This window comes from Bubalus kerabau, chromosome 6, assembly GCF_029407905.1.
Source record: "Bubalus kerabau isolate K-KA32 ecotype Philippines breed swamp buffalo chromosome 6, PCC_UOA_SB_1v2, whole genome shotgun sequence".
NCBI lineage: Eukaryota > Metazoa > Chordata > Mammalia > Artiodactyla > Bovidae > Bubalus > Bubalus kerabau.
This window is the reverse complement of record NC_073629.1, coordinates 78,030,420-78,051,056: the sequence shown is the minus strand read 5'-3', so window position 1 is coordinate 78,051,056 and position 20,637 is coordinate 78,030,420. Positions and strand designations below refer to the sequence as shown.

Below are 20,637 nucleotides of genomic sequence, written 5' to 3'. Positions count from 1 at the left end.
TAAACTACAGCTGTTCTAGAGAAGGATGGTCCGCTGCTAAAGAGCTGAGATCAGGGGTCTCTCAGATGTGAATTTGTATCCCGTCTCTGCCCCTTAGCTATGGGTCCTTTGATCTAGTAACCAAACTCTCCAACAGGCCACAGATTCTGCAGCAATAACATGAAGATTACAGTATCCACCCCAAAGATGGTTATGAGAATCAAGTGATATCATATCAATACACACACACACACACATATGCCATGCATATGATAAGCATTTAACAAATCAGCTGTTTTTATTAATAAATCACAAATCTAATTAGAAATCTTCTCTAACATCCCTGGGAGCCAACTTGCTGTTGCATACAGACTTTAGGAGAAATATTAAAGGGAAGCACATGGGTTGAAATCGTCTCATCTCAGATTCTTGGAAATTTCTGCTAAGAAGTGTTTTAGGTTAAGAGGAAGTTCTTTTCCTCAATAAAAACCTAGAAAAATGTAAAGAGACATTTATCCATGTCATGGACGACAAGAAGTCACTTGAGAAAAAGTTAATTGCAGAGTACTGCTAAAGGACTGTGTTTAACAGCTTCTCACAGCTAGACCTAAAGACTTTAGGATTTACATTGTGGTTGGATTTAAGGCGAATGTAGCTTCAGGATCACAGATGGACCTGTTTTGATAGTTTATGTAAAAGATATAGGCCCAAACTTATAACATGGAGTAGAGGGTCCAGTTGCTAGGGATAATGAGAGACACGCCAAATTAACCAAACTTAATTCAGATGGTCATTAAACAATGACCCCACCTGGTTTTCAGTCGTTTTACCATCTGTTGTAGCTGTTTCTTCTCAGACGGGAGAGTTCCCACTAGCTCCCAGGTGCAACCTGTTTATTAAGAGACAGTGCCAAATCATACTCCATAGCATTTGGTAACCAGGCAATACATTAAGGTTAACAAGGCAAACTGCAACCTAATCTTGACTAACCTATTGAAATGGTTGAGATTTTTAAAAATTGATATCACAGCAGAGGGATATGAATGTGTTTTTAATTCTTTAGGCAGATGATCTGGTGATTAAGCTTTTAAAGCCCAGAAAAAGTAACTTTTTTATAGTTTATTTTTTATTATTTATTTATTTTTATTTCGGCTGTGCTGGGTTTTCGTTTCGGAGCATAGGCTCTTGTGGCATGTAGGCTTTCTCTAGTTGGGGTGTGGATTCCTCTTGCTGCAGAGCCCAGGCTGTAGAGTGTACAGGCTCAAAAGCTGTGGCCTGCAGGCCTCTCTAGTTGTGGTTTACTTGACCTGCAGCTTGTGGAATCTTCATTCCGGGACCAGGGATTGAACCTGAGTCCTCTGCACTGGATGGCAGATTCTCAACCACTAGATCACAAGGGAGGTCCCTAGAAAAATAACATTTTTCATGGTAAATGAAATATTAAATGTTTTTGGTGGTTGCTGAAAATTACAGAATGATTATTAGAATTACAAATTATTAAGCAAAAAAAATCAAAGTTGGAAGGGTGTTATAGAACAAACTTTTTAGTTTCCAACCATGATCAACAAAGACAACGAATTGAGCTGGGGCAAGGGGGTGTTGATAAGAGGAGGCCCAAGCCCGCAGATCTCTGTTTCTCAGCTCCACCCCCATCTGACTACGTCAGCCAGAACACTTCTGCTTTTATTTGTCTATGTGTGGGATTATACCTACTACTTTTTTGGGGAAAAGGGAGTGCTCTTCCCCCAAAGGGGAGGGAACTTCTTTCCCATCCCCAAAGAACTCTCCAAAGGGAGTTCTCATCCTTATTACTTAATAAATGAGGAAACTGAGATATGAAGAGGGTAAATATCCTACCTAAGATCACGATTCATTCAATCCACCTTCTTAGAAGGACATCAAATTAGATTTATCATGCTAGCTATGTAGGCAAAATAGCCCCACAGATCTTAATTTTACAGCATCACTTCAAAAGATTTCTAAGATACAGATGTAAAATATAAACAATCAAGTGAATCTATAGACAGGACTTCTTATATTTGATGGTGATGCTTTCCTAAAATAGGGAGGATAGCTTGCCAAGCCAGGGTGATACTCCAGCTGAGAAAGCGAAGTCCCTGACACATTTCTGCTTGGTGGCCAGTGATACTAATGGGGCCTCCCCCTCCTCTGTCTTAAAGGGGATGAGCTACAGCATATGGCAGAAACCCTTATAGGTCAACACAGAATGGTAAACACAATCCATCACTTTGCCACAAACTGATATGGTCCATGAAGCCCAGGAGTAAAGTGTTCATAATGGACAGTTAGATAACAGTCTGCTTACTGCATTCTTTGGTTACTAAAAATGAGGCTACTTTAGACCTTTACAATATAAAGTCAAACAGAAGCCAGAAAGAGTACTGTCAGACAACCTCCAGACCAGCCCTGAGAAATGGGTGTTTCAAAAGACTGTTTCCCAGACCCTCTTCAAAAGATCACAGCCTTATAGGGTTTAATCGTAAATTGTCATTTTTAATATTTAATATCTTCCAGACCTAGAGACTGACATTTCATTGCCAAAGTAAAGGAGGACCAAAGCAAAAATGTAAGAATGCATATTATTCACAGAATAGATCTTAAAAGCAATTTCAGCGTCTAAGCTCTACAGGCAGAAATTTCCAATGACTAGAGATGAAACGTTTACAAGTGCTAAAGCCAGAGAAAGAGGTAAGAGTTCAAATAGTAGTAAAGAAGGCTTTTATTTCCCTTTGTGCCTTATTTCTTTTGCTTACAGTCTCCTAGATATTACTCAGTGTTTTCAATTGTATTTCCATTTGTTTTTCTTGTATGTTGCTTCTATAACGAACACTCCATCTCTGCTCTTTTAAACCTCCTACTTCAAAACTCGCCTTCATAAAAACCTTTCAAGGTTGTTTTCCTCATCATTATAATCTTTTATGCTACAGTGAAAGAACAAGCCTTGAAACTTGGCAATTAAGTACCTTTTATCTATTGGGTTTTATAGGTGCATACGATACAGACTGGTAGAGGTCACAAATCCTTAGTTACAGAATGGGCCAGTTTATAGCACCTGAAAAAATATATTAAAAAATTGTTGGGGTGAGGGTGAAGGGTGTACAAAGAAGAATATAAAAATGTAGATAAGGGGATACAAACCTCTGTGATTAAAAAAGTGCAATCAACAAAAATAGGATTCAGTCAAAAATGGTTTCTGATATATAAGAGACCAGAGGATGTGTAGCTTTATGTTCTAGTTCATTAATTAAATCTTTAAATCTGTACAACTTATTCATTCAACAATATATGATTCAATGACTATTTATTCCAGGTCTACCCTGTGCAAGGCACTCTTCTAACTACTTAGGAATCAGTCAGTGACCAAAACAAATCCTACTCCATTGAACTTATACTTGGGGAGCAGAGTGGGTAGGAGAGGGGAGCCAGATAATGATATATAAGTATGTTAAAAGCATTTTAAAAAGAGAGAGAACAGGGTTTAGGAGATTAGTAATGCCAGGAGTGGGCAGGGTAGGCCTCACTGAGAAAGAAACTTGAAAGGAATGAGCAATATGATGATCAGGAGAAAATATTCATGGCTTTCAGTCAGTACAGGGCTTCCCTCATGACTTAGTTAAGAATCTACCTGCAATGTGGGAGATGCGAGCTTGATCCCTGGGTCAGAAAGATGCCCTGGAGAAGGGAATGGCTCCAGTATTCTTGCGGGAATTCCGTGAACAGAGAAGCCTGGTGCGCTACAATCCATGGGGTCACAGAGAGTCAGACACGATTGAGTGATTAACACTTTTAGTACAGAGCCCTGAGGCAGAAGGAAGGTCAGTGTGGCTTGTAAGGAATGCATATGATGGAGAGTAGTAAAATATGAGATTCGAGGAGGGATTCAGTACTTTTTTAATAACAGGTTTATTAAGATACAATCTACATTACCTACAACTTACCCTACATATACTACTCAGTGACTTTTTAATATATTAATACAGTGGTGCACTGCATGGCATGTGGGATCTTAGTTCCCTGACCAGGGATAGAACCCACGTCCCCTGCATTGGAAGCATGGGGTCTTAACCACTGGACCACCAGGAAAGTCACTGGAAGGACTGATGCTGAAGCTCCAATACTTTGGCCACTGGATGCGAAGAGCTGACTCATTGGAAAAGACTCTGATGCTGGGAAAGATTGAAGGCAGGAGGAGAAGGGGGTGACAGAAGATGAAATGGTTGGATGGCCGATGGACATGAGTTTGAGTGAACTCTGGGAGATAGCGAAGGACAGGGAAGACCGATGTGCTGCAGTCCATGGGGCCACAAAGAGTCAGATATGATTTAGTGACTGAACAACAACAGTTGTGCAATTATCACCATCATCCATATTAGAACTTTTCATCATGGTGAACAGAGTTTTGTAGGGTCTCTTAGACCTTAGTAAGGACTTTGGCTTTTACTCTAAGTGAAATGTGGAGCCATTAGTAAGTTTGGGTCAGAGAAGTGACTGTGATCTGATTCGATTTTATAGAAAGAGTATATATGCTGCTGCTGCTGCTGAGTCACTTCAGTCGTGTCCAACTCTGTGCTACCCCATAGACGGCAGCCCACCAGGCTCTCCCGTCCCTGAGACTCTCCAGGCAAGAACACTGGAGTGGGTTGCCATTTCCTTCTCCAATGCATGAAAGTGAGAAGTGAAAGTGAAGTCGCTCAGTCGTGTCCGACTCCTAGCGACCCCATGGACTGCAGCCCACCAGGCTCCTCCGTCCATGGGATTTTCTAAGCAAGAGTACTGGAGAGGGGTGCCATTGCCTTCTCCGATAGTATATATAGTATTCTATAGTTTATATCGCAGAAGGCAATGACACCCCACTCCAGTACTCTTGCCTGGAAAATCCCATGGACGGAGGAGCCTTGTAAGCTGCAGTCCATGGGGTCGCTAGGAGTCGGACACGACTGAGCGACTTCACTTTCACTTCTCACTTTCATGCATCGGAGAAGGAAATGGCAACCCACTCCAGTGTTCTTGCCTGGAGAATCCCAGGGACGGGGGAGCCTGGTGGGCTGCCGTCTATGGGGTAGCACAGAGTTGGACATGACTGAAGCGACTCAGCAGCAGCAGCAGCATAGTTTATATAGTACTATAGTATTCTATATTTCAGGGTTTCTCTAGTGGCTCAGATGGTAAAGAATCTGCCTGCAATGTGGGAGACACAAGTTCGATCCCTGGGTCAGGAAGATCCCCTGGAGAAGGAAATGGCTGCCCACTCCAGTATCCTTGCCTGGAGAATTCCATGGACAGAGGAACCTGGTGGGCTATTCTATACTATATGTAGTATTATAGTATTCCATAGTATACAGAATACCTTGGCTGCTGGAGGTGAGTAGAGGAAGGACAAAAGCAAAGAGAGAAACCAGTTGCTGCAGCTATCCAAGGGGCAGATGGTGGTGGGGTTGTGATGGAAGCCTGAGAAATGGTTGAATTATTTTATTTTTTGAAGTAAGTCAGCAGGGTTTGCTAATGGACTGGATGTGGGTTGTGAAAAAAAGAAGTCAAGGATGACACCATGGCTTGGGGGCTGAGCAATGAGAAGAACAGAGTTTCCATTAACCTATCCTGCTAAGTCGCTTCAGTCGTGTCCGACTCTGTGCGACCCCATAGATGGCAGCCCACCAGGCTCCCCCATCCCTGGGATTCTCCAGGCAAGAACACTGGAGTGGGTTGCCATTAACCTATAGGAGGACTATTACCAATTTTTGTCATTGTAAGTTTGAGATGCTTATTGTATATCAACACAGAAAGGATGAGTAAGCCTGAGGTTCAGAGATGACTGACCAGATTGGAAGTATATTTGGGAGTCATCAGCATATAAATATTTAAGGTCATGAGACTGGATGAGGTCACCAAGAGAGTGAGTGTAGACAGAGAAGAACTAAGCTTTTAAAAGTTAGGAAGGATAAACCTTTACAATGAAGTACATGGGTGAAAAGAATCACCTCTTCTATTTCAGAGATAGAAAATTCAGAAACCTGGTCATATTACCAGAACACCAATGGCCAATTACCCATCCAGAACACCTATCTTCTTCACTTTTGAGCAGCCCAACAAGTAGAGACATTCACATAGAGAACATTCCTACCATGATAGAAACATCCTGATACACTTAACTCAGTGGGAAGGTGGGGAAATGGGGTCAGGGGGTCCCTGAAAAATGTCCTAGAGAGTCTCTTCATCTGACACCTCAGCTGGATGGCCCCTGCATGGCTGGTGAAATGTGAGCAGCTAATGGCAACACAAGGTGGTCAGCCTAAAGCTCAAAGCAACACCATGCCTCTAGTGCCATGAATATTAATAGCTGAAGAAAATTTTCATAGGGTAAGAATTTATTGAACACACAACAAGATAGTATTAAGGATATTGTATTAGGCTTTGATTCTACATAATAGATTACAAATAACAAGTTACTTAATGGTATAAAACAACACTTATGTATTATCACATAGTTTCTGCAGGTCAGATGTCTGGGTGTGGTTTAGCAGGGTGATCCTTTTAGAGTCTCACAAGGCTAAAATCAGTGTTGACCAGGCTACATTCTCATCTGAAGGCTTGACTAGGGAAGGGTATACTGCCAAGATTCCTCAGGTTGTTGGTAAAACCCATTTTCTTGCAGCTTAATGGAAGTTTGTTCCTTCAAAACCAGCAGTGAAGACAGAAAGTCTCTGATGCTTCCAGTACTTCTTCAGAGAAGGTTGAGCCCTCTTCTAAAGGGCTCATGTGATTAGGTTAGGCCCACCTAGCATAATCTCCCTTTTTATTTATTTATTTTTCTGTTCTACTTCAAATTCTTTTCCCATTTAGGTTATTACAGAATAGTGAGCAGAGTTCCTTGTGCTATACTGTAGATCCTTGTTGGTTATCTATTCTTAATATGGCAGTGTGTACACAGAAACACCAAGCCCTCAGTCTATCCCTTCTACCAACCTTACCCCCTGGTAACCATAGGTTCATTTTCTAAGTCTGTGAGTCTGTTTCTCTTTTGTAGATAAGTTCATTTGTATCATTTTTTATATTCTGCATATAAGTGATATCATATGATCTTTGTCTTTCTCTGACTTACTTCTCTTAGTATAATAATATCCAGGTCCATCCAAGTTGCTGCAAATGGCATTGTTTCATTCTTTTTTAATGGCTGAGTAATATTCCATTGTATATATGTACCACATCTTCTTTATCCATTCATCTGAACTTTAGGGCTTCCCTGGTGGCTCAGGTGGTAAAGAATCTGCTTGAAATGCAGGAGACGTGGGTTCAATCCCTGGGCTGGAAAGATCCCCTGGAGAAGGAAATGGCAACCCACTCCAGTATTCTTGCCTGGAAAATCCCATGGACAGAGGAGCCTGGCGCGCTACAGTCCATAGGGTCACAGATTCGGACACGGCTGAGCAACTACCACATGTCTTTGCTATTGCAACAGTGCTGCAATGAACATTGGGATGCATATATACTTTTGAACCAAGTTTTTCTCCAGATAGATGCCTAGGAGTGGGGTTGTTGGATGATATGGTAGCTCTATTTTTAGCTTTTTACTGTTCTCCATAGTGACTGTATCAACTTACAGTCAAACTTCCTCCTGATTAACTCAAAGTCAACTAAATACTTATACTTGCAAAGTACTTTCACCTTTGTCATAGAATATAACATAATCATGGGTGTAATAGCTCAACACCATTGTCATATTCTATTGGTTCGAAACAAGGAATGGGTTCTGCCCACACTCAAAGGAAAAGGCTTATACAAAGCTTAACATTGGGGTTAGAGATCATTGAGGCCATCTCAGAATTTGCTTACCAGATGGTCCAAGAAACTAAACGTTAATGTTAAATTCAAATGGAAATATTGATCTTAAGAAATTATACATTTTTAGGTGTAAATTTTCTGAATGGTCTTCTCTGAGAAAAAAATTGAGGGAAATTGAGAGCCTGACTTTAGAAACTAACTTTACCAGACTTATACAAAAAAATACTTCAGGAACCTTAGGATTTTTAACAACAAAATGTAATATAATACAGTTCTAGATAAGTATTAATAGTTAATACATCTGTCATAGACTAATTGATATCCTTCAATGTGAAGAATAATATGTCTAATACTGAAATAATAAGTATCATATTTCCTTCAGATGTTAAAGGATTGATGAATTTTTGAAAGAGAGAAAATTTATCATTCTATACTACAGAACCAGTAGTAAGAATACATGTATGATAATAATGAAAAAAAATAAAAAAAGACTTTTAAGATGTAAAGCAGGCAGCAGTGCTAAAATTATTTGACAACTCCTGAATATAAATATATCTAGTCAAGGCTATGGTTTTTCCTGTGGTCAGGTATGGATGTGAGAGTTGGACTGTGAAGAAGGCTGAGTGACGAAGAATTGATGCTTTTGAACTGTGGTGTTGGAGAAGACTCTTGAGAGTCCCTTGGACTGCAAGGAGATCCAACCAGTCCATTCTGAAGGAGATCAGCCCTGAGATTTCTTTGGAAGGAATGATGCTAAAGCTGAAACTCCAGTACTTTGGCCACCTCACGAGAAGAGTTGACTCATTGGAAAAGACTCTGATGCTGGGAGGGATTGGGGGCAGGAGGCAAAGGGGATGACAGAGGATGAGATGGCTGGATGGCATCACCGACTCGATGGACTTGAGTCTGGGTGAACTCCGGGAGTTGGTGATGGACAGGGAGGCCTGGTGTGCTGCGATTCATGGGGTTGCAAAGAGTCGGACATGACTGAGCAACTGAACTGAACTGAACATCCAAATATAACCATTTAGCATCATTATAAATATTACCAGAAGGTCATTCCAGTTCTGTGCAGTTGAAGTGCTTGGAATTACCTGGGATAATTTTTAAAATGATTATATATATTAGAATTATATTTTAATACAGATTATTTTTAGAATATATGAAAAAAGTATATATACACATATGTACCTATCTAGGGCTATTCCTCTAATTTATCATTGGATACCATCCTTCCCAGGGACTAATAAGCATTTATGAAAGGTATCATCTAAATTCATCCTAATATATAACTGCAATCTAGTGGCAGACAAATGCAGCTTCTACTTCCAGTGGGAAACACCAAAATAATCAGTGATGAAACAGTCTAGGCAGACTCAGCAATGAGGCAAAATGGTGTAACATATCTGAGTCAGAAAGTATGACAGATGAATATTTTTGAATACTGGACGGCTAGGCTTATCTCACAGAGAACAACCCCATAGCACTTGAACAAATCACTTTCCCTTGAAATTAAATAAAGAATGCAGTGTACTTGTTGAGTGAGAAACTGGGCCTATATTAAGAAGTAATCTTTTTATACTGCATTTTTACTGCTTATAGTTGACCTTGGTGGGGCATTATTAGGGCTGTGGTTCACTTGAATTGGAATAACAATTCATGGGTTCTACTGTCCTACAGTTTCCGTTCAGATGACTAAAGTCATGGGACTTTCAGCATAGCTGGCTGATGACAGTGCATACTATTTTGTCCCAAAACCCAGTTCAAGCATGGGCATAATGATTAGATGGTAAGCCCTTTAAAGGCAAAGGGCCAGGAATTGTACAGTTCTTGGTATATTGTAGGATAGCAAAGAAGTTTTTTTGAACTAAAATTAAATGTGAAATATATTAGAAATTCATGCATTGCACAGGACTGCAGTATTCTGAGATCTTATTGTTCAATTCAGATTCTGCTTAACTCAGTGAACACTGGCCATGCTTCCACCAAATGCAGAAATGGTGGTAGGTGCCAAGAATACCACGTTGATGAAGTCACACTCCCTGCTGTCAAGAAACTCACTCGATTCCCTAATTTGCTGTCAGTTTACAGTGATCATACTTCTTCCAAGGAACCTCTAAGAAATACCTAGTGAGTAGAACCTTGGAGTTCCACAGAACAGAGTTCAACAGTCTCCAAATGATGACTCAGGCCAGATTGCATAATTCAGGTTTTGTTTGCAAAACTGAAAATGCTTCAGCACCTACCTAAATTCCAATTTAAAGGAATTCTTTAACAAAGACGCTACATGTTAGAATTTAAGGTATAGATATGAAACATACATTTCTGGGTAAATGACCCACAGACCAGCACCATTCCTTTAGTCAAAACTTGTCCCTTGCTGACAATGCAGTTAGAAATGAAGTGCAAAATGGCAGCTCAAATAAATGAGCCAGAAAACCTGACCTATCACTTTTCTTTTCCTCTAAATTAAGATCAAGAAAGCTGAAGAATATTTTGTCTAGAATGATATGAACATACGGGTACAAAAACTCCCTTGTAGCTTAGCAGAAAATTACTTCTGTGACCTTTGTCTGTACAGTGACCTTAAAAATGCAAGCATTGTTTTGAAAGCAAGCATATGGGAGTATTTTTTTTTTCTTTTTTACCACTTTTGGTGACTTCAGTAGGTTTAACACATATTTTTCATTTATTGCATGAACTCATGATACAAAGAACTTTCAACCTATTCAAACTCTACATTCAATTTTGTTTTTCAAAAATGTATACCTACTACTTTCTTTCCACCCACAGATTGCCATTATCTCAAAGGTGAAATTTTAGCCTATGACTAAAAGGACCTATAGCTGCAACTTCATGATTCAGCAACTAACATCAATAATTCACAGTGAGATCATAGGCCCCCTGTGGAAGGTAGTGACATACTTGCCTTATGAAAGGAAGCTGAGAGCATATGCAGAGCATTTTGAGTTTAGATGTGTGGCTTGTGTGGGTGTCAGACATTTGTCTCTTAGCTGGTGCCCTGCAGAAGGATCCTTCTTTGGGAAAGGCTGAGAAAGGTGAATTGGGGTTGTGAGGCTAGGATAAAATGGTTATACATGTGGTAACCAGCTCCTCCTGAACTCGGTTTTCCACAGTTACCCTGGGCAGGTGGGAAGTCTTTCTGCTTTCTGTGTAAAAGATTCCAACTTGGTTTCCTGCCACCACCAAACACAAATGTGTTGATTTTTCTTTTTTCAGCTTCCAACCCTTGCAAGTTTCCAAAAATAAATCAAACCAGCCATCAGGGCACCGAAATAATACTACTACTAATAAGCAGCTTTGCTTAGACTTACATAAACAACACTTCTGAGGTAAACTTTGCCCCAGAGGTCTGGATACACTCTTTTTATATAACCTGCGTACTAATAATTACTAGACTTGGGTGGATTAACCCTGAAAATAGATGTTAATAGCAGCCCCCCAAAACAAAAGACTTGGAACGACAATTAAAAAAAGAAAGTGCACCAACAAGAAAAACACTTGGCAGCCAGCTCCGGCCCAAGCTGAAGACACCCTTCTCTCCCCGCCCCGCTACAAAGATCTCCTCCCCTACCCGCCGCGCCTACGGGGTGAGAGTAGGCTCGGAACCCCAACCCCGCCCCCGCCCCCGCCCCCTAGGCTCTTTTTCCTCCTGGCCCCTCCCTCTTCCGCTCCTCTCCGCCTGGTTCCTGGAGCTGAGGTCAAATTGTCTGAACAGGCTGATTTGCATAGCCCAATGGCTGCGCGTATGCAAATGAAGAGGATGGTGGTTGGCTGGGGCTTGGCAGGATAACTCCTGGGAGCGGGGCCTTTGTCCTTCAGTGGCTGTGAGGCAGCTGTGGTGTTAGTGTCGTGGTCGGTGGCGAGTGGGCTGCTGAGAGCCGACTAGTGAGCGAGCGAGCGAGCGAGCGGGGCGGGAGGGGCGGACGGCGCGGTGGCGGCGGGCGCTGGAGTAGCCTGCAAGGGAGTGTGGAAAGCAGGCGCCCGCGCGCCGGCGGTGGCAGGAGCAGCCCGCACGCCGCTCTCTCTCTGTGGGCGACCTGCAGTTGCAATATGACTTTGGAGGAATTCTCGGCTGGAGAGCAAAAGACCGAAAGGTAAGTCGGCCAGAGCCTCTGCCTGAACTCTGCTTGTCTCCTGCGCGCACTCCGGTGCTGCCGGGCTATGCAAGGTTAATGGGGAGCAAGTGGTTCAAAGTTTGCAGCGGGTACCTCCTATCCCGCCTTTCTTCCTCTGGAACACTCCGGAGGCGTGCGTGGACGGGAAGAGCGTACCCCGCACGCCGGTCGAGCCCCTCGAGGCTTTGCAAAGGGCAGACGTGACCGTCCCTGCCCGTGCGGCTCTTGAGGCCGACAGCCTGTGGCTGCACCCAGTGCCAAGGACTAGCAGTGCACTCTGGAAAGGGTGGCGGATGTCACTCGGGGCTCCTCACAGGATGCCGGGCCTCTGGGCGTAAGGGTTATGGGGCGAAGGGGATGATATCCCAGGGAATCCTGGGTTTGCAAAAGGTCGAGGGCCGCTGTTGCGCGTGCCCTCGGTAGGGAGGGTCGCGGTGCAGGGCGAGGAGGCGGCGACTACCCGGAGGGGCTTAGTGTGACGGGATCCCCTTGCTTCTTCCCGCGTGTAGGATGGATAAGGTGGGAGATGCCCTCGAGGAAGTGCTCAGCAAAGCCCTGAGTCAGCGCACCATCACCGTCGGGGTGTACGAGGCGGCCAAGCTGCTCAACGTGTAAGTGGAGCCCTTGCGTGACCCTCTTGGTTCTCCTGTTCGCCCCAGCCAGAGAAGGTCGCTTTCACCGGTCTCCCCTCGCCCTGCAGCGCCACTTCCTGCCGCGTTCCATCTGTCCTGTGGCTACTTGTCCCAGGGGGAGTGAGCGGACCCGGGCGCGACCCCTGGCACCTGGGCGGGGGTGCGGGCTGCCACGCGGCTGGTCTTGCCTTTGGGCTCACCAGCCCGTTTGTTCCCTGCCCGCAGCGACCCGGATAACGTGGTGCTGTGCCTGCTGGCGGCGGACGAGGACGACGACAGGGACGTGGCTCTGCAGATCCACTTCACCCTGATCCAGGCATTCTGCTGCGAGAATGATATCGACATCCTGCGTGTCAGCAACCCGGGCCGGCTGGCCGAACTCTTGCTCCTGGAGACCGATGCGGGCCCCGCGGCCAGCGAGGGCGCAGAGCAGCCCCCGGACCTGCACTGCGTGCTGGTGACGGTAAGGGAGAAGGGAACTTGCGGGCAGCTCGAGGTTAGAGTCCTGGCAGGAAGTTCGTGAGGGCTGAGAGTCGCCTGACTCCAGATCTGAAATGGGCGAGGGTTAAGAGACGGTAGCCTTTGCCCCATTAAAGCGTGTGGCTGGACTTTCAGCCGAGATGTGCTAGTTTCATCATGGGGATTTTCTCTGGGACAGAACGTGTCTAAGCACGTTGGAGGCTGCCAGAAGCGGAAGAGATCCTTATGAGTCAGCATTGTCAGTCCAGCTACTCCCTACCTACATCTGCACTACCTCCCGTGACTAATTCCTTTAGCAGGGCAGATTAGATAAAGCCAAATAAATTCCTGGCTCACCCTCATTAAGGAGTCAGCTTCATTCTCTGCCAGTCAGAGCTAAAAATAGAAATGGTGTAGGAGACAGACCTCATTAATTCCCTAGAAATACATTAAGGGGATAGAGTGGAAATTTTTTCTTTGTGGTCTTGCAGTTTTTTAAATGTCCCCTTGCCCCCATAAAAACCTTTGAAAGGTAGATAACTTGTGTTTACAGAGGTAAATGTGATTGTTTTGTCTTTTACATTTTGGGACACTTTGACTGATCTCCTTAAGTGGCAGCCTCATTATTTTGCTACTCCTGAAAAATACTACTCTCTCTTTTGGGAGGATAACAGGTGGCAGTTTTAGTTAACTGCTCTGCAGCTCTAAACTCCTGGTAGCCCAGCATGGACGTATTTCTCAGGTGTCCACCAAGGTACAAGTTTGGTAGGACAAGCCTCTTGAATAAATAAATAAATAAAATAAATAAATAAATAAAAACTGAATAAATATGAAAACATATATATGACTCAGTTAGTTGCATGTGTTCAGACTTTGCAGAGTATAGCTTCGTAGAGAATTACCCTTAACGATTTTGCAGGAAACCCAACTACCTGGAAAAAATTTTTTAATGGTTTTAAGCGGTCTGTCACACAGCCAAAATATAGAATGTTCAAGCGTCTTCCCCTCAGAAGTGTTGTAATTAGTAGCAAAGTCTGATTTTTTAAAAAATAATAATTTTATTTTTTCTAAATTTGTTCCCAGAATCCGCATTCATCACAGTGGAAGGATCCTGCCTTAAGTCAACTTATTTGTTTTTGCCGGGAAAGTCGCTACATGGATCAGTGGGTTCCAGTGATTAATCTCCCTGAACGGTGATGGCATCTGAATGAAAATAACTGAACCAAATTGCACTGAAGTTTTGAAATACCTTTGTAGTTACTCAAGCAGTTACTCCCTACACTGATGCAAGGATTACAGAAACTGATGTCAAGGGGCTGAGTGAGTTCAACTACATGTTCTGGGAGCCTGGAGATAGATGACTTTGCAGATGGAAAGAGGTGAAAATGAAGAAGGAAGCTGTGTGGAAACAGAAATACAAGTTAAAAGGAACAGAAATTACAAAGAACCATGCAGGAAGGAAAACAAAACTATGTATTAATTTAGGATGGTTGAGTTACATTTAAATAAACCAAATATGCTTTGTTAAAGTTTAAATGTGCAGCCATAGTTTGGGTAATTTTGGTTTTTATGCCCTCAAGTTTAAAAAAAAAGGGTTAATCATATTTTAAAACCATGTTTTATTGTATTTTGATGAGATATTCTCAAAGTTTTATTATAAATTGTACTAAGTTATTTTATGACATGAAAGGTTATTTATGCTATAAATTTTTTGAAACACAATACCTACAATAAACTGGTATGGAATAATTGCATCATTTCTTAATGTGTGCTTTTGTTTCTTTTAACTTGTACTCTATTTTCTTTTAAACAAGTTTTTTTTTTCCAATATGGAAAAATTAAAACCCATGTGAAATCATGTATATATATTATATGTGCATCTGTATATATAGATGTGTGTGTATGTATGTATATAAAATATTTTTCTACTCAAAACATTTGGGCTGAACATGGCATGATATTGGTTTTTATTTATTTAGTGGGCATTTTAGTCATGCCCTGCTCTACCCTACACCAAAAGTCAGAAAAACAAAAGTGATTTAGGAATTGGTTTGGAGTTAGGGAAAAGTGGTATGGGAAATTGCACTTGCAAAACATGGATAAATACAGTTAAATGATAACTAGTGCTATAATAAGATTATATGCAACATGTTACAGAAGCAGAGGGGAGGGAGTCACCAAAGACCTACCTGCAAGACCAGTGAAGTTTTTCCTGGGAAGAGATCATTTTATTTGGATCTTAAAACAGGAAAAGGATATTGCTAGCAGCAGTACTAGTTTCTGGGAAGGTGTGGAGGCCTAAAAGACCAACACCTGTTCAGGGAAACAAGAGTGATTCTGTGTGTGCCTCTGGCATAGAAAGATAAGGGAGAGATAAGGCTGAAAGGTAGGTGGGGATTAGGCCCAGACTGGGAATGGCATTCCATGTCACCCTTAGCATTTGGGCTTTCTTCTGTAAACTTTGGCCAGTCTGCAGACGCCTTCACGCAGGGAGTGACGTGATCAGTGTTTCAGGAAGATAACGCTGGGCACTGAAAGACGGGTTATTGGATAAGCTGCCATAGGTGAGAAGGCCAATTGGAAAGTGACCGCAACCGTCCAAGGCTGTGCATTTTGCAGAAGCACATTCAGGCAGGGAAGTGGCCTGCCGAAGACTCTGGTGCCATTATTCTCTTTCTAGAGCTGTGTGCCTTTCAGCTGAACATGCGTGCTATGGTTCTGAGGGGTTTGGCTAAATTAGATGGGAGAGGGAAAAAAGAGCAAAATAAATGAAAGGCTTTAGCAGAACAGTCATCTTATACTTGGAACAGTCACTTGATAATTAACTGCAACAATCTTCTGGACATACAGCCAAAGAAAGCAAAAATGCCTACTGAGGAGAGGCCTAATATAGCTTTGGTACACAGGATTTTTCTTTGCCTACTTCTCAAACCATACCCTCCCCCACAACACCCCATGGCTCCCCGGCCATCTGTCTCCCACCCTTGTCATGACTACATACAATCAGGAAAAAGTAGAAATCAGAGGAGAGAAGTGCCAGCTAACAGTTACAAAAAGCACCAAGTTTCTGCATATCTTAGGAATAACAGGCACATGAGCCCTTCACTTTGCAATTAAGTTTCTGTTTTTCCACATCTACCAGATATGTGGAGTTTTAGTCCTTGTTTAGGCTTGTATCTTATTTAAGCTAGTGCATGATCCAAAACGTAACTGCTATTTAATAGTTGTTTTTTACAATATCAGAAGATGGAAAGCAGTGAGTTTTAAACAGATTTTTTTTCTTCCCATTAAGTAAAAATACTTCCAATTCTTTCCCAAAACTACTTGATTAAAGACCCTCCTGCAAAGATGAGTAAATTAAACTAGGAAGGCAGAGTGGGGAGGAGCAGCTCATGTATATTCTTAGTCACTCAGTGTGTCTGACTCTGATTTACAAATAATGAATGCAAACCACCTGGCACCTGATAGGTGTCAATACAGTGTCTATTACTAAAACTGGGGCGATGGCAATAGGAAAACTTCTAAGGCATCAGAAAAATCTGATGCTTATAACACGATATACGTATTTAAAGAAAAGTGTCTTGAATGTGAATTCTTATTTCATAGTGCTGAGAGATATGAAAGTGGTAGTGTGCATCCTTGAAGTTGTTTGCTTTCAGAAAAATCCCAACAATTCACCTGATTTTGAAGTTTCGGTGTTTAAGTTTTAACAGTTGTTATTCGTTCCTGATTGAACATAACACAAAAGTAACAGGGCATTGAAAAATCCACTCTGAAACAATTGAGTTAATTGTAAACAAGTATGCAGTTACCAGGGCAGATTCTGCCTCTAAATGTTGCTAGTATTTTTCAGTTGTTGCTTTAAATGCCATTAACCCAGTGGCCACAGGACTGGAAAAGGTCAGTTTTCATTCCAATCCCAAAGAAAGGTAATGCCAAAGAATGCTCAAACTACCACACAATTGCACTCATCTCACACACTAGTAAAGTAATGCTCAAAATTCTCCAAGCCAGGCTTAAGCAATACATGAACCGTGAACTTCCTGATGTTCCAGCTGGTTTTAGAAAAGGCAGAGGAACCAGAGATCAAATTGCCAACATCCGCTGGATCATGGGAAAAGCAAGGGAGTTCCAGAAAAACATCTATTTCTGCTTTATTGACTATGCCAAAGCCTTTGACTGTGTGGATCACAATAAACTGTGGAAAATTCTGAAAGAGATGGAAATACCAGACCACCTGACCTGCCTCTTGAGAAATCTGTATGCAGGTCAGGAAGCAACAGTTAGAACTGGACATGGAACAACAGACTGGTTCCAAATAGGAAAAGGAGTATGTCAAGGCTGTATATTGTCACCCTGCTTATTTAACATATGCAGAGTACATCATGAGAAACACTGGGCTGGAAGAAGCACAAGCTGGAATCAAGATTGCCAGGAGAAATATCAATAACCTCAGATATGCAGATGACACCACCCTTATGGCAGAAAGTGAAGAGGAACTAAAAAGCTCTTGATGAAAGTGAAAGTGGAGAGTGAAAAAGTTGGCTTAAAGCTCAACATTCAGAAAACGAAGATCATGGCATCTGGTCCCATCACTTCATGGGAAGTAGATGGGGAAACAGTGGAAACAGTGTCAGGCTTTATTTTTGGGGGCTCCAAAATCACTGCAGATGGTGACTGCAGCCATGAAATTAAAAGACACTTACTCCTTGGAAGGAAAGTTATGACCAACCTAGATAGCATATTCAAAAGCAGAGACATTACTTTGCCAGCAAAGGTCCGTCTAGTCAAGGCTATGGTTTTTCCTGTGGTCATGTATGGATGTGAGAGTTGGACTGTGAAGAAGGCTGAGCACCGAAGAATTGATGCTTTTGAACTGTGGTGTTGGAGAAGACTCTTGAGAGTCCCTTGGACTGCAAGTAGATCCAACCAGTCCATTCTGAAGGAGATCAGCCCTGGGATTTCTTTGGAGGGAATGATGCTGAAGCTGAAACTCCAGTACTTTGGCCACCTCATGTGAAGAGTTGACTATTGGAAAAGACTCTGATGCTGGGAGGGATTGGGGGCAGGAGGAGAAGGGGACGACAGAGGATGAGATGGCTGGTGGCATCACTGACTCGATGGACGTGAGTCTGAGTGAACTCCGGGAGTTTGTGATGGAAGGGAGGCCTGGCATGCTTCGATTCATGGGGTCCAAAGAGTCAGACACGACTAAGTGACTGAACTGAACTGAACCCTGCTTATTGCAAGTAGGTGGAAATGTTACAGAGGGGACAGAAATCCCCTCCTCTTTCTAAGGTGTGTTGTTTGTGGAAAATACCTACTTTTCCCACTGGCAACTTTACCTCAGTGTCATAAATAGTATTGACTCCTCCCTCCTGCAGTTTATTAAGGCCCTCAGTAAATTAAATTTCTATAATGAAAGGACTCATGAAGGTAAATAATCTCCCATAATACATATTTTATTTCCCAAATGAAGAAAGTGTCACGGCTAGGAAAGAGCTGTTTGTATATTGTTAATTAGAAGTATTGTCAAAGCATGTTTTGAGATGCCTTACTATAACCTTTATAAAATCATTGTTTCCTCAATTTTCAACTATATGGGTTCAATTTTATTCTTTGAGATTTGGTAGAAGGCTGCAAGCAGTGAGATGTGGTTCCTTTAAAAGAATAAAACTCTCAATGGCATGATTTAACACCAGGCCAGGAGGACCCTGGTGGGTTACAGTCCACAGGGTTGCAAAGAGTAGGACACAACTGAGTGAGTTCACGACACGACACGAAGACAGTGTCCCTCAAACGGAACTGAATCTTTTTTTTTTCCTTTTAAACAATCCTTAGATAAACATCAGGATTCTCCCAGCGGCCCAGCGGTTAAGAATCTGCCTGCAATGCAGGAGATGCGGGTTTGATTCCCGGGTCAGGAAGATCCCCTGGAGAAGGGGGTGGCAACCCACTCCAGTGTTTTTGCCTAAAAAATCCCATGGACAGAGGAGCCTAGCAGGCTTCAGTCTATAGAGTTGGATATGACTGAAGAGACTTAGCACACAGCACAATAAACATAAGAAACTGTGTAAAAAGGTTGTATTCATGAAGATCACAAAGAAAGAATTTTGTTGTTGTTCAGTCACTCAGTCATGTCCGACTCTTTGAGACCCCATGGACTGTAGCATAGCAGGCTTTCTTGTCCTTCACTATCTCCTAGAGTTTGTTCAAACTTACATCCATTGAGTCGATGAAGCCATCCAACCGTCTCATCTTGTTTGAGTGCTTATTATGAGCAAGGGCTATGCTGGTTATATTGAAGTCTACAAAAAAAAAAATCAGAAACCTACTCTGACCTCAAAGAGTTTCCAGCCTAGTGAAGTAATGAGACACAAACATCAACAGATAAAATCCAAAGCAGAAGCGCCCAGAGAACTGCTATGAGAATTCAAGGGGTAGAAATTTCTGGAAGGTACATGAGGATGACTTGCAGAAAAAGGTTGTGAGTTCTTTGATCAGAAGTTAGCATCGTATTTTGCAAACCACACAAATTACTTAACTGATTGAATATTGATTATAATTCTGCTAGGTGCTGCAGAGAATAGACAGAGGTAGCCTCTAAGAGGTAGTGCTTGTCCTTAGAAAGTTTATTATCAAATAAGGAAATCAATATCAACACATTCACTTCTTTAATGCTATTTACTGAAAGCCCGTCATGCCCTGGGCACTAAGTCCCAAGGCTGCAAAAGTGTAAAAACAAGGTCTTTGTCTTTAAGAATGTGTGCACTTTAGTGTAAAAGACTGACACCTGTGATGCAGGGCAATCGGTGACAGTGTGCTGTGTTCAAGGCTTAAGTGTTCTGGGGGGGCCGGGAAGGTTGGGAAGATCGAGTCAGACCCAAAGGATGAAGAGACTGGCCAGGGGATGGTGAAGGGACACTTGTTCCTCTAGAGGAGCTGTAGCTCTGGAGGGTATATTTGAAGCACATTTGGGGTGAGTTGCTGGGACAGCCACAACCCTCACATAGGGATTTGTTGTTTTGGTTTTGTGCTCAGTCGTGTCTGACTCTTTGCAACTCCATGGACTGCTGCCCACCAGGCTCCTCTTTCTGTGGAATTTTCCAGGCGAGAACACTGGAGTGGGTTGCCATTTTCTTTTCCAGGGCGTCTTACCAACCCATGTCTCCTGCATTGGCAGATGGGTTCTTTACCACTCAGCCATGAGGGAAGCCCCTGGAAACTGGTAGCTAAGAGAAATTTGGCCTACACGTTGTTTAAAAACATATATATTTTTAAGTTGTCAACATTTATACATGAAGAAATTTCTTAGAAAAATCTTTATTTCTATTGTCTCTTGGCAGTTTGCTATTTGTGGCAACAGTGGGCCCACAGTCTGCATGGTAGCAACTGGCTGCAGCTGAGGGAGGCTCCTCCATTTTAGACAAGGATTTCCAGTTTGCTACAGACCTTGCCCTTGCCTATTGTCAACTTAAGCCTCCTGGACTCACTTAGGTTTCCCTTCCTAATCCTTTTAGGCATGTGGGGTCCACCCTTCACTCACTCTCCCCCAGTGACAAATACCTCTCATTCTGGGGCTCAGATTCTTCTTGTGTAAAAATAAGGGATTTGTCCTCCAGAATTTC

At 42.5% G+C, this 20,637-nt stretch overlaps 1 protein-coding gene across 2 annotated transcripts in view; it reads left to right on the top strand.

Annotated features, from left to right (window-relative positions):
• The window catches only part of GADD45A (growth arrest and DNA damage inducible alpha), a 157,312-nt gene extending 142,549 nt beyond the window's left edge, over positions 1-14,763 (top strand). The window contains exons 1-4 of one of the 2 annotated variants that reach the window (XM_055585518.1): positions 11,603-11,897; positions 12,428-12,529; positions 12,776-13,013; positions 14,093-14,763. In XM_055585518.1, the coding sequence (XP_055441493.1) occupies positions 11,854-11,897; positions 12,428-12,529; positions 12,776-13,013; positions 14,093-14,206 (498 nt within the window). In that variant the 5' untranslated portion in view covers positions 11,603-11,853 and the 3' untranslated portion in view covers positions 14,207-14,763. Of the gene's footprint in view, positions 1-11,602; positions 11,898-12,427; positions 12,530-12,775; positions 13,014-14,092 lie in introns of those variants that run through there. The other variant, XM_055585517.1, reaches the window with a different exon arrangement.
• The last annotated feature ends 5,874 nt before the right edge of the window (positions 14,764-20,637 follow it).